The sequence below is a fragment of the Mus musculus genome, chromosome Y (genome assembly GCF_000001635.26).
Source record: "Mus musculus strain C57BL/6J chromosome Y, GRCm38.p6 C57BL/6J".
Classification (NCBI taxonomy): domain Eukaryota; kingdom Metazoa; phylum Chordata; class Mammalia; order Rodentia; family Muridae; genus Mus; species Mus musculus.
Window position 1 is genome coordinate 68,536,405 of NC_000087.7, and position 15,047 is coordinate 68,551,451.

At 37.6% G+C, this 15,047-nt stretch overlaps 1 protein-coding gene across 1 annotated transcript; it reads left to right on the forward strand.

Annotated features, from left to right (window-relative positions):
* The first annotated feature begins 1,550 nt into the window (after positions 1 to 1,550).
* Gm20816 (predicted gene, 20816) lies at positions 1,551 to 3,882 on the forward strand. Its single transcript, NM_001160144.2, has 2 exons — positions 1,551 to 1,674; positions 2,786 to 3,882. The coding sequence occupies exon 2, from the start codon at positions 3,068 to 3,070 to the stop codon at positions 3,749 to 3,751; it is 684 nt and encodes a 227-aa protein (NP_001153616.1). The 5' UTR covers positions 1,551 to 1,674; positions 2,786 to 3,067; the 3' UTR covers positions 3,752 to 3,882.
* The last annotated feature ends 11,165 nt before the right edge of the window (positions 3,883 to 15,047 follow it).

Below are 15,047 nucleotides of genomic sequence, written 5' to 3' on the forward strand. Positions count from 1 at the left end.
TTTTTTAAGTGTAAAAGTCGCAGGCCTTTCCTGTGACCCTTTGCACAGGTTTATAGTGTCCTTTTACCATCTTCATCCTCCCCACTATCCTCCATTGGTATCAAATCTCCCCCCTCCTGCTGCGCTTACTCTTCCAAAATACCTCCTATTTTTTAATGCCTCTTATTAAATTTATATTTTCACAATTGTCATTTTGAGTTTTACTTGTCTAACCTAATATATAGTATTTTAACGTTCCATCCATTTTTTTGAAAACAAAGCCCTGCACTAATACACATAGATGAGAAATATATTTCTCTCTCTCTCTCTCTCTCTCTCTCTCTCTCTCTTTCTCTCTGTCTCTCCTTTTTAAGGCATTCATCCAGTAGTTGACATCTAAAATCACTCCATAGCATGTATGTTTCATATAGTGAGGCAATCCATATTGATGATATGGATATGTAGTGGTCCTTCTTAGATTTTTTTTTTTTTGAACTTAAATCAACCTGGGAAGATAGAATCTCAGATAAAGATCCTCCATCACATTGGGCTGTGGCCACACCTTAAGGAATGATTTTTTTTTATGACTGTTGTTGAAGGATCTAGCTCTCTATGGATAGTGTCATATTCTATGAAGATGATGTACAGGGTGTGGTGGGGACCGTGGAATGTACTGAAAACGATTTTTTTTGAAGAACTGAAGATCTATGTGGCATGAACAATTAAAGTGTCCTCTAATTTGTAAGTAAATTTTATACATACCTGTGTCCAGTATTCTGTCTACACATATTTCAAAACTAAAATTACCTCATCTATTTCATCCTGTTTTACTGCATTTAATCTCTGAAATTCCTTGTAATCAGAAGTGCTGGTAAATTTTAAAAACCTTTAAAATATGACTGGGAGATATCAGGTTTGTTTTAATTTTATCACAACTTTGTAAGCATGCCCAAGATCTATGTTTTCCTCTTACTTTCCAAAGAATCCATAATTCATGATTGCCATTGGTTTCAATATATGTCATTTAACCCTGTCAAATTCCAGGTTTTTTTGCATAAAAATAGTCCTCCTCTAACTGTGGGTTTTTATAAAGTGAAAATTGGTGTGCTATCCAGTGTGCTGCCTCAAAGAGTCTGGCAATATTTATGATAAGAAGCACAGCTTAAAGATAACCAAGGGAAAGGTTGGAACATGAAAAATAACCACCATGGATGTTGCCAAGTCAGAAACCGAAGACTTTCTCAGAACGAAAATAAAAACAAAAATGAAACAAAACAAAACACAAACCAAACAAATAAATAAAAATCCAACAACCAAACAATAAAAACAATGCAAGGGTGAAATTCTTTGGCAGAATATTACTCAGATCATCAGGCCTTTCAGTTGGGATTTCATTTATTATTTCTAGGAGGCCATATGAAAAGGTAAATTCGAGATGCTGAACGTTTCTGAGTGTAACTAGGGAAGGAACCAGCCTGAGAGGGGTTCTATGATGTAAGCTGAACTAGGGTGATGTCACAGAGCACTGGCTGGAGGTTGCGCATCTATTCCACTTGGAGGCACTAGAATCCATTGAAGGTGAGTTCACTATCTTCACAGTGGTGTGTCAAAGCCAGGTCATTTTTTCCCACAGGCTTTTGGTGCCTGGTCTGTATCAGGAGACAGAATCTTGACAACTAGGATATTTTTCTATGGGTAAGTATATTTATGTAGTAATTAGGACCCTCATAGCTACAGAAAGCTAAAAATTTTCTCTCCTACAGAGAGTTACTGTACAATTTACTTTCTCCATGTTTATTAGCTAGGGAGATGAATGGTCTAGGTTAGTTTATCTCCTGAATTTATTATCCTTGCTAACAATATCTAGATCACAATTCCACTAAAATGCCAAATCTCCTCTTTGTCCAAGTGCATGTTAGAAGATATTAGTTCTAAATGGCTGATATTGCCTCAAATTGTTGAGTTGTTCTTGAGTTCACTGATGCAATGGCTTCATCAAATAATTTTGAAGCTGGGTCAGGAGAAACAATAAAGAAGGACAGTGGTGTGCTGTGTCCCTGGGAAGATATTTGTGAATGCAGGCACTTAGCTCAGTCCTTACACGTACAAGAGAGTCATGGTGACCCTTCTGGCCCTTTTATTTTTTTTTCTCTTCTTCTTGATCATTGGGTGTAATAGTCATAGCACAACCTAAATTGACATAGAATTTCAAGGAGATGATCCTCATCAGAGACAAATTAACTCAGGGCTGAAAAAATAAATGTTGATCTGAGTATATTCTTCTGAGCTCTAGAGAATTACTTGTTAATTACACTATTTTTATGTCCTTGTTTTTTTGTTTCTTTGTTTCTTTGTTTGTTTGTTTGCCTGCTTGGTTAATTTTATTTGAGTTTCTGTATGTTTAGATTTGGCTGTCAGGAAACTCACTGTGTAGACCAGACTAGCCTTTATCTCACTAAGGTCTGCCTCACTCTGCCTCTTGAGTACTATGATTAAAGTTATGGGTCACCACCACTTCCTATTAACTTCTCCATTTGATTGTTTGTTTTGTTATTTTTTGTTTGAATTTCTCTTTTGTTTGTTTTTCGTTTGATTTTCTTCTGTTTTCTTTTACTTGTTGTTGTTGTTGTTGTTGTTGAGACAGGGTTCCTCTCTATAGCACTGACTGCCCTGGAACTCACTTTGTAGACCAGGCTGGTCTCTAATTTAGAAATCTGCCTGTCCTTGCCTTCTGAGTTCTGGGATTAAATGCGTGTACCACCATGGCTGACTTATTAACTTCTTATTTTTATAAAATTAATTTTAGGAGCTCAAATCTGTTTAGCATAGTCTTCTTCACATGCTCAGAAGTTCTCGTAGAGAAGAGTCTTGGTCCAGCATTCACTCCCAACCCATAACCATTGCCCATCAGGAATTCATATATATGACAGAGGCAACAGCATTGTGTCTGGCGTAAACGGGCAAGATCTTCAGTCCCAGGCAATGGGCAAGTATGATATTTGAAGAGAATGGAAGCCACTTAGACAGTGTGATCTAGCACAACAGGTCTACAGCCAGGTAGAAGACAATACCTCTGAAGAGTCTGAGCATGACATCACTCAAGAAGAAGAGTAGGAGGAAGCCTTCTTCCCAGGCCCTGGGGAATATTGTTGGCTGCAGAATTTCTCACGGGTGGAAGGAAGGTAATGAGCCTGTCACCCATTGGAAGGCCATCATTCTAGGTCAACTGCCAACAAACCCTTCTCTTTATTTGGTGAAGTATGACGGAATTGACAGTGTCTACGGACAGGAGCTCCACAGCGATGAGAGGATTTTAAATCTTAAGGTCTTGCCTCACAAAGTAGTTTTTCTTCAGGTGAGGGATGTCCACCTCGCCAGCGCCCTGGTTTGCAGAGAGGTACAACACAAATTTGAGGGGAAAGATGGCTCTGAGGACAACTGGAGTGGGATGGTGCTAGCCCAGGTGCCATTCTTACAGGACTATTTTTACATTTCCTACAAGAAGGATCCGGTCCTCTACGTCTATCAGCTCCTGGATGACTACAAGGAAGGTAACCACCACATCATTCCAGAGACCCCTCTGGCTGAGGCGAGATCAGGTGATGACAATGACTTCTTAATAGGTTCCTGGGTGCAGTACACCAGAGATGATGGATCCAAAAAGTTCGGAAAGGTTGTTTACAAAGTTCTAGCCAATTCTACTGTGTACTTTATCAAATTTCTTGGTGACCTCCATATCTATGTCTATACTCTGGTGTCAAATATCACTTAAATTAAAAAAAATCACAAAGTACAGAAAAGTAAACTTATAGGATTGAAAAAAAATGTTTATTTTCCTGTGTTGGGTACCTATGGGTCTTTGACAACCTCAGTATCTTTGTCAATAAAATTTGTTTTGTTCTAAAAATTAATACGTGTGACATGACATGCTTTTAGTGAACACATTGTTGGAAGAGATGGACTATGGTGGAAAGAACATCAAAGCAAGATGAAAGTTGCAACTCAGGCTGTGAACAGTGCATACATCTAATATTACACAGGCTAAAATGGACAGGACTTAGATTCTGTGGTCTGCATAGTGAGCAAGGAATTGGAGATATGACTTAGAGGAGCAGGGATGGCAGCAAAAGATGGATTTTTAGGAAGAAGGGGAGAAAGACAGGACATAGATAGAATCTCTGGAATGAAGTCTGAGGGAGAAACAACAAGTTGGGGGAAAGAGTGATAGATAAAAGGAATGTGGCCTTGTTACACAAAGTGCAACCCAGAAAACTGATCCAAAGAGATTCATAAATCAGACAAAATAAGGTTTCATTTGAATAATGAAACCAAATGAAACTTGTCTCTCATTTTAAGATTTATTATCTTTATTTATATGGGTGGGTAGTAGCTTGAGAGTATAGGTGACCACAGAGACATGAGTTGTCAGATCCCATGGAGCTGGCATTAAAGCTGATTGTTAACCATTGGATATGAATTCAAGAAAACAAATCCAGTTTTTTTGCGGTACAAAAGTACTCTTGACAACATAGTCATCTCTCTATTCCCATTAAGATATCTTTTTAAGAAATCCAATATTAACATGCAGAAAAGAGACCAGTAAGAAGTTAAGAAAGATTAAATTGATGGTAACCTTTAAAAACAATAAAGGACACACAAAGGAGTAAAGGACACTGAGGAACAAAAATATTCTAAGATGAAGTTCTCAAAATGTGAAGCAGGAGACCCAGGAAGAATAGAAATTTTCTGCAAGTAGTTAAAATTGGACATATCCACATTAGGTTCTTTGGTTTCTTAACAAATAGCCAGCCGATCAGGTCAAATAGTAATTTAAAAGAGAAAATGAGTATACGGTGAGATAATATATGGTGGGGCATGGATCCTGAGTGCTTTCCGTGAGCACTCTTTGCCTGGGATGAATCCTGTGATCTTTTGGATGTCTCTGTGGAGTGCCCCAGATGACCATAAAAATGTTCCCCATGGCCTGTGCCCCTGGCTCTCCTCCAAACATCTGACTCCCAACATACCTATGTACCATTTCAGCCTGTCTATTCCCTGGAAATTCCAGTCTTAAATTTATGTGTGACCTCATTCTCATAAAACAGTGAAGGTGTACTCAATGCATATGTGCTGACCTCTTTTCTATGCCAGTTCTCATGGGTTTCAAACTCTATGAGGTTGCCCAATATGTTGGTCACTACTCCTGAGTAGCCCCTGTGCTTCATGGGGGTCTTACTGGGTCCCATAATCACTCTGAGTGTTTCTTTTGTTTGTTTGGTTTTATTGTTGTTGTAGTTTTGTTTTTGTTTTTGTTTTCTTTGGGTTTTTTTTTTGTTTTTGTTTTTGTATTGTTATTTTTTTTTGTTTTGTTTTGTTTTTAGTCAGGCTTGTCATAGACTCAATCATTTGTGTTTTTTCTCTAGAATAAGTTTAAATGCCAAATGACTTGAAAATACTCTCTATTGTTGATTAATTTTGGTATTTAAGAGAGTTTTTGTGCTAGCTGGATGTCTTAATTAGGGTTCCAATGCTGTGAAAAATCACTATGACTAAGGCAACTCATTAGAAACATTTCATTAGGGCTTTTCAACATTTCATTGCAGTTTCAAAGGTTCTGTCCACTATCATCAAGGAAGTAAACATGCAAGTGGCTGGGAATATGTGGTGGTGGAGAGGAAGCTTAGAGTCTTCTGCATGCAGGGATGGTGTCTTCCACACTGAGCAGAGCTTTAAAGCCTCACAGTTATATGCTTCCTCCAAAGAGGCTACACCTACTCCTATAAGGCCACACCTCCTCGTAGTCCAACTACATTCAGAGTGCCATACTGGTTTCATAGAAACTTGAGAAGATCTAGAGTCTTGAAAGAGGAAAAGCCTCAGTTGAGAAAATGCCTCTTTAAGATCAAGCTGTAAGGAATTTTCTTAATTGGTGGGAGAGGACCCAGTTCATTGTGGGTGGTGACACCCTTGTGGTGGTAGTCTTGTGCTCCTCATGGAAGCAAGACTTAAGGAGCATGTCAATAAGCATCACAACTCCATGGCCTATGCATGAGCTTCTGGATCCAAGAACCTGTGTTGTTTCAGTTTCTTTCCCAACTACTTTGATGATGAACAGCAATGTGGAATATAAGCTGAATAAAACTTTTGCTATGGAAATAGCTCTTTGGACATGGTATGTCCTTACAACAATAGAAATTTTAAGTAAGACAATTTCTTAGAGAAACAAAATATCTAATAGTACCACTGTCACTTATCCTATAAGGACAAATAATGTGTAGGTGTTTTATTTTAATTTAAAGGTAAGATATTCTCATGTATATAATGACATGCAATTGTTCTAGTTTGCATCTTTCTCACACTGATGAATACTAACATCAAACATAACTTGGGAATATAAGGGTTATTAGCTTACATGTTACAGACTATTACCAAGGAAGGCAAAACAGGAACTTGAAGCATTACCAGGAAAGAGTGCTTATTGCTTGACCCTATCTTAGTCATTGTTCTATTGCTGTGAAGAGACATCATGGATAAAACAACTATTATGAAACAAAGCATTAACTGGGGGCTTGAATACACTTACAGAAGTTTAGTCCAACATCAAGTTAGTGACCGCAGCACTGGAGCAATAGAACTATTGATCCTTAGACAGAGACAGATATTCTGCCATTACATTGGTTTCTTGAAAACTCAAAGACCACCCTTATTGACACTACCACTTCCTCCAATGAAGCCACATCTTCTCTCATTCCTTCTAATCCTTAAACACACTGCCAATCCCTGGTGACTAAATATCCATATATATGAATCTATAGGGGATATTCTTATTCAAACCACCAAAAATCATGTGGCTTGATCAAATATTTTATTTAAATACAGAGTAAAAGCCTCCCTTTTATAAATGACTACTGATGAGCTTACCCACAGTTGCCTACCCTCACACATCGACCATCAAGGAAGAAAATGTCCCATAGACTTACCCAAAAACCAAGTGAATAGAGACAATTCTTCAATTGTTCTCTCTCCTAAGGTGACGCTAGATTGTCAAGTTGGAGATAAAAAAAAATCCCAGCACATTAAGGTTTATCCTGCTCCATAACCCACACAAACATTATTCATCCCAATCTCCTCCTTCTGACTAGGTATAGACCCACTTCCCTAATGGCAGAAGTGAAGGGTAAGTACCTCCAACAGCAAGAATACTCAATAATAGGTGACAAGTAGTGAATATGTCTTATAGCCTCACAACACCTACATTCTAATGTGTGTTACACTTTCTGGGAGACACTCCAATCTGTCCAACTTCCTGCCAAGTCAGCTTTAACCAGAAAAAATTCTCATCAATTAATCCAATGACTTTTAATTGATTTATTTCTCCTGAGGGAATGGAGTGTTACCCCTTCATGGATGTATTGGTGTCTGATTCATAAGTAATAAAACCCACTACTATTAACAGCTAAATCACAGGTGCTATGACAAATAACAACTCACATGAGAAGCATCACATTTAGTTAAGCCTTTTCAGAAGTTTTATTGGAGTTTTATTTATGTACTATATAAATCCATTGATTTATTTATTTTTAAGTGTGTAATTTAATGATTCTAAACACATTTCACCGCTGTCATTTTTCACTCATTTTTCTGGTACTTCATATGATATTGAAATCTACTAAAATACAATAGTGAATTCAGAAAAAAGACCAGTGGTGTGGGTAGCAGCAAAGTTATTGAGTCTCAAAGACAACAGATACCGTGGCTGAATATTCCAACTACAACAACTAGGTAACATTGGTTCTACACTTAGCATGCCGTTTCTAGAAAAAAAAATTAAATAATTAAGCCATGTTTCCTCTGAACCTGACATGTTACTATCACAAATGAAAGAAGGATCCATGATCACATGAATATGAAAGGGGCATGAAGCAGCAAAATTGTTCAACTTATTGGCAGCTAGTCAGCATTAACACAAGAAGGGACAAAGACAATAAACAGCTTTGAAGACATGTCCAAATGACCACGTTCATTTACAAGTTTTTTACCCATTCCATGCACATCCATTGATTGATTAACTCATTGATTAAAGCCCTCAGGTTCCAATCACTTTTCAGAGAGCATATTGTACTACCTATGAACATTGTACTGTGGACCAAAGCCTTCATCAAAGACCCATGACTGACATTTCAAAACAATTTAACCACAGAATTCTTTATTTGAAACAAAGTGATAGGATCCATCTATCTCTTCAAGGATATCTCCGTTTTGTTCAAAAAGAACAAAAATGCAATGCAAGTTCAGGATATTGATCACCTATCCATGCATCTTAAACCCATAGGTTCTAGCCAGAATGTAAGGTCAGAAGTCTAAACTTCACCTATACTACAACTAACTCAGAAGATATCTAGCAATCTCCAGTTCCTTTCTGGTACTTACCCACACCAAGTCTTCATTAAGGAATATAGTCTAGTGTGAGATAGTGCCAGCAGTTAATTGCAAAATCCCACTCTGAGTTGAGTTGTATGTAAACTCAGACATCTGTAATATAGACACACATGCATATTCACAAATACTCACAGAAAGAGGCAAGAAGTAGAGGAGCTGAATCTTAGAAATCCTCAAGGTAGAGAATGAAAATCTTGTAAGGCACAGAGGTAAGAGAAAAACTGTGTCTTTCTGCACAAAATCAGGCCATTCTGTCTTCCATCACTGAACGGGAAGGCTCACTATCACTTATCACTATCTGATAAGGTATAGACAGTTGATGAAGGATGAATAGTCAGTTTTCATCAAAGGTATTGACTTTGAAGGTGATAGATTGTTCATTCTCTACTGGAAGCCAGATGCCCAAGAGTTTATGGGAAACACAAATGATTTGAATGGGTTGTAACAAACGGGAGAAGACGAGATATGAAGTTGGCAGGAGGAGTTAGGTGGGAATGGGCCAGGTTTTTTTCTGGGAGGAGTTACTAAAAGAATTGGAAAGTAAATTCCATCAAAATATAGTGTATGAAATTCTCAAAGAATTAAGGAAAGTAGTTCTTAATATACCATGTCTGTACTGAACACACACAGACCACTTATATGTCCATCTTCTAAATAACAAATTCTTATACAGCAGTTTCATTACATTGAGGGCAAAAGTAATCCAGAGGTTATTTAAAATAAAGAAGAATCTGGGGAGATGTCCCAGGGGTAAAGCCAAGTGTTTGGTCAAACATTCACCTACAACACCAGTGCTTAGGAATTGGAGTGGCAGAGACAGAAGGATGACTGTGGCTTCCTGAATGTCAGCCTCACTCCTAGCTCAGCAAGAAACCCTGTCACAAGGGGAAAATTAGGGAGTGAAGTAGCAGAAAACAGTATACCCTTCCCTATCCTCTGCACTTACCTGTATATTTCTGTATGCATACACACATCAATATGATTACTGTATAAAAGAGGTTACTTTGCATAAATTATAGGCAAAAGCAATGTTGTTTTAACCTAGAGACCTGAAGACTTTTATATCATTAGGGTCCTGGAGAAACTCTCCAGATATAGAGGATTGATATATCTTCTTCCTGTGCTAAGGAAACCTCAGTTAAGTGTGTGTGTCAGTGACTTTAAACACCTTTCTTCCTCTAGATTCCTATTTATACCACAGAATGGTATGTAAATAATGAAAATATGAAAATAAGACTTTTTCAGGGTGTTGCCTTCTTTTAAAATCATATTTATAATATTTTACTAAATCGATGGGAAATCTTCTGCTCCAAGGAACAATGGATTCAATCCTGTTGACTTCTGTTTTATCCCATTATGAATAGGAATTAATTATACATCAACATTTCTCACGATTTGAACTAAATCAGGAATAAGGGATATGTTTCCATGAAAATAAGTAATGCCAATATGGTTAATCAAGTAGAAATGTGTGTGTGGGTGTGGGGTGGGGTTAGGATGCCTTTGGATTATTTGAGAATGATGGCTGATCAGAAATATGTTATGGAAATAACCCTAAACTGTGAGAAATGAAAAGTAATGATATAAACTATACTACCAAGTGTCATGGCCACTTATTAGTTGATTTCATTTTCTTTTTCATTCCTTTATTCTTTTGAATAAATGTGTGCCAAAGATGATCACACGTTCAAATGTGTTAGTTTTCCAGGTGACGGGCTGTTTAGAATGAATTAGAATTTGTTTTATTATTAAAGGAGACTTGTCACAGAGCCTTGAAATATCAAAAACCCATCAGGCTCTCTCTCTCTCTCTCTCTTTCTCTCTCTCTCTCTCTCTCTCTCTCTCTCTCTCTCTCTCTCTCTCTCTCTCTCTCCCTCTTTCATTACTGTCTGCCATCTCCATCATAAGTTGTTGGCTCTCAACTACTGCTCTACATGTTTTGCCTCTGTGTTGCCATGGTGTCTACCATGATATCCTGGACTTGCCCTCTGGAACTCTAAGACCACAATTAAATGTTTCCTCTTATAAGTTGGTTTGGTCATGATGTCTCTCACAGCAAGAGAACAGTAACCAAGACATACATACTCCTGTTTATTTTTTGAAACATTCTTTATTTCTTTCATTAAAGTTACCTTTAATGAAAGGTCCATTGAACAGTTTTAAGAATAATGTTAATGGGCCCATATAAATAGTGCCAATAGGTGTGGCACTCTCAGGAGGTGTGGAATAGTTTCATGAGGTGTGACATTGGTGGAGTAGTTGGGACACTGATGGAGATGTGTCTTTGTTGAGTTGGTGTGATCTTGTTGGAAGAAATGTAACAATTTGGTGGTAGGCTTGGATGTCTGCTGTCCTTAAGCAATCTCCAGTTTGACACAGTCTCCATCTGCTTCCTGTATATCAAGACCTAAAACTCATCTCCTTCTCCAACACTGTGTCTGTCTGAAGGCAACCATGTTTCCAGCCATGAAAATAATGGAGTAAACATCTGAAAAGAAGCTACAAAGTGTTCAAAATTTACTATGATCCTGGTGACACTTCATGTCAATAGAACCCATACTAATACTCACATAAACACTCAAAAAAACATTTGATGTTGAGTGGGAACAGACTTTATTGCCCTCTGCCTACTGCCAGGAAGCTATTCATTTCCAAGCAGCTATCAGATGAAGATGTAGAACTCTCAGCTCCAAATGAACCATGCCTGCCTGGATCCTGACATATTCTTAACTTGATGATAATGGACTGAAATTCTGAACCTGTAAGCCAGCCCCAATTAAATGGTTTTCTAATAAAACATGCATTGATAAGTGTGTCTGTTTACAGCAATAAAATCCTAATACACACATGTACATATTCACCTAGATATACTGAGTCACAGACACACACACATGGAAATATTCACACACACACACACACACACACACACACACACACACACACACACACACAAACACATTCATTTACAGGGACTTTAGATTCAGCCAGTACCCATGCAATTTAATTAGGGTGTCGAATACAGGTGTTTGTGGAACATGACTATTGCTCTTTCTTTTAGGAATTATGTGGACAAAATCTGCACACTCACTTCATTCCTCCTCAACATCAGAAATCTCAATTTAAAGAAAGTGAGATAATGAGAAGTAGTTTTAGATACCTCTTCTTTTTTTCATTTGAGTAGCTTCGACTTCAAATCACCAAGGAAAAATAAACATAACAGGAAAGAAATTCATATTAAAATGCCCTTGACAAGCTCATAATACATTCTCCATAATGAATATAAACTTTTATTTAGAATTCCCAAGGAAATGAGACTTTTGAAAAATCCTTAATTTCAGATAGGCTTTGGTATTTCATTTCCCTGCAAAGGAAAACCAATGTAAAAAGACAGAATCTAGATTGCATTGTGCACAAGTTGAATCAGAAACATTTGATATTGTGCATTCAGGAACTCACCACATTTTTACAAATATATATATATATATATATATATATATATATATATATATATATATATATATATATATATATATATTGGGGGGGTGAAAGGAGACATCTGGAGAACAATAAGACTCTCATTAGCATTTAACATTCCTGAAGTCAAGTAATAACCTCTAACAACATCAATAACAACAACAACAAAAACAACAACAAGAATAGATGTTCATTAGAAAGAATTTTTTTTTAATAACCTTCCATTAGCCTCAGAAAGAGAGGGCATGATCCATCTGCAACACTTTATAGATACTTATTACAATTACCACTAAAGTTTTTAAAATAATATGGATTTTTAAAAATGAAATTGAATTAAAATAATTTTTTTTAGCTGTTAAAAGGGGGAAAATGTGTTCTAGAACGAAATAAAGAGTGTAAGAACTAATTGATTTTTTTAATAAAGAACATCCTTATAACTCATGTGTCAGTAAGTATCAGAATTATAATGCAGTTGATTTTCTCATTGTAGAATAATTTTAATGTGTTTGAATATTTCCAGTTGCAAGAATGGATCTCAGAATTTTCACAAGACAAGAAGAAGTCACCAAGTAGTTTCTCGCTTTTGTTTCAAAAGTCTTCGTTCCTTTTCTGCAGAGTCCCAGACATTCCAGGGAAGGGTTTGAAACATCCAACAACTTCTGAGACCATAACCTCAGAGGGAAGCTACCTTTCTCAGTAAATGGAACTAGGAAAGCTGAAAAGATTCTTCCAATCGCTTTAGAACAAAAGTGGCAGCTGGTTCACAGAACAAGGTATCATTTAGCAACTCAGCCAAGAAATAAGAGGATTTGAAATGATAATAACACAGAGTAATAAAAACCACTATGCAATTGTAATTTAATCGCATATATATACTTTGGACAGAGAAAGCAATCAAATCTTGGGATCTCTCTGCTCAGCACAATGAAACTCTGGGTCATGCTGCAGATGTCCCAAGTTTATGGCTCATCACAGATACTGGAAGTCTCTGGGAAACTAGAACTACATCATGTAAGTGCTGTGAGTCCAAAGACATGACTTCATAAATTGTTCAAGTCCTCATCTTGCTTGGAAAAAAAAATCACAAAGCACCAGAAGTAATAAGAAGTTCATGGTATCAATGTCAACAGGTAAGCACTACTAACAAATATCTGTTAAGCATTGGATTGTTATCAACACAAATGAGGAGATGATTTTTAAATTTAAATGCAGTTACATTTTAATAATTCGTAGTAATGTTAAGTGTCCAGTGTGAAACTGTGGGTTTAGGGGAAGTTGATGAAGTGAGAGAGAATATGGCCAGCAGAAGGTTCTGTGCTCTGTGAAGGCTGACATGGGAGGAGTGAAGGATAATTACCATGCATCCCTGGTTGTGCATCTGGTTGTGTAAATCCACTGACACTACACGGATGAGGGTGAACTAGGGGAAGACAATGGTACCAGATTCTTAGTCTCTGGCATCCCATATAGGGCCTTAAAAAACATAGACAGTCTAATGTTTTAGAGCTTTATTTTAGACAGCAGTGAGAAAAACAAAGGGTAAAAAGATTGTTAGACTTGCCATGGCCAAAAGGAGAGATGGGGAAAGACATAGAAGGAAGGACAGAAAGCAAGTTAGAGAGTAAGAAAGGTGAACACTTAGAGAAAGAGGTAAAAGTTTACAAAGAGTAAGGATTGTAAAAGTTAGAGAGAGAGAGAGAGAGAGAGAGAGAGAGAGAGAGAGAGAGAGAGAGAGAGAGAGAGAGAGAGAGAGAGAGGGAGAGACTGATGTAGGGCTAAGTAGCCTCTCATATATTGGGCTTGTTATCTTGCTGTTGCTAGGTAACTAGAAGTTATCTAACCCGAAGATCAGAACCTTTGGTCATTTTGTATGTGACTGCTAGCCATTAGGCACTGCTGGGTGGGAGTGCTTGTGGGTTTGGTAACTTTACCAGGAGCCAGGGTTCCAGAAACACTGAGTAAATGCCTTCTTTCCTATGTAGGTGAAAATTACGACCCATTAGGCTTCATCAGGTTTAAGGACTTCAGCATGCCTGGAGACCAGGCATTTTGTACATAGCACAATGCCCCAAGCTCAATGATCAAATTTAACTCTAGCCCCTAGATTTTGTGGTTTCTCAGGCAGAACACCAGGAAAGAGGATGTGAGTTTGAAACTCTGGACACTCCCACCATAAGAAATCAAGGCATGGAGGTGGGGTGGGGTAAAATGATCTTAGAAGAAATCTGTAAAACAGTGAAAGGACAATTGAAAAGACATATGGAAAAGACCAGTAACAGGGGATGCCTCAGGAGACCATCCTTGTTTTCATAGCTTGGCAAGACAAAATTCAAATGACCAGTAGTACTGGAGGAGAGTCTGTGAATGCATCAGGGAGGGTAGGGTAAGGGTAGGAGGGAGTCAGGGAGGGTGAGATAGAGAAAAATGTAGAAGAAGAAAAAGAAAGTGAAGGAGAAGAATATGGAGAGGAAGAGAGAAGAAGGAAAGGAAGAGGAATGGGTGGAGCAGAACGACAAGGAGAAGGAGAAGGAAGAAGAACAAAAGAAGAGGAAGAGCAAAAAGAAGGAGGAGGACTTGGATAAGTAGAAAAGGAGAAGGTTAAATAAGGAGGAGAGAAGGAGAGAAGGAGAATAAGAGAAGGAGGAAGAGAAGGAGAAGTCAAAGGCATAGAAGAAGAAGAAGAAGAAGAAGAAGAAGAAGAAGAAGAAGAAGAAGAAGAAGAAGAAGAAGAAGAAGAAGAAGAAGAAGAATGAGGAGGAGAAGGAGACCAAAGACAATATCAAGAAGAACAAGAAGAACAAGAACAAGAACAAAGAAGGAAGAAGAATAAGGAAGAAGAATAAGGAAGAAGAAGAAGAAGAAGAAGAAGAAGAAGAAGAAGAAGAAGAAGAAGAAGAAGAAGAAGAAGAAGAAGAAGAAGAAGAACAAGAACAAGAACAAGAAGAAGAAGAAGAAGAAGATGAAGAAGAAGAAGAAGAAACAGGAGTAGGAGGAGAAGGCGAAGGAAAAGGAGAAGCAGAAGGAGAAAAGAATAAGGAGGAGAAGGATAAGGCAAAGAAGGAGAAACAATAGAAGAAGAAGGTAAACAAGGAGAAGAAATGAGAAAAGATGAGAGGCATAGATAGACAGACAGAGACAGAAAGACAGAGAAACTT

Excerpts from the sequence above, each read along its gene's own strand:
- Gm20816 (NM_001160144.2), top strand. The coding sequence starts at position 3,068 with ATGACATCACTCAAGAAGAAGAGTAGGAGGAAGCCTTCTTCCCAGGCC.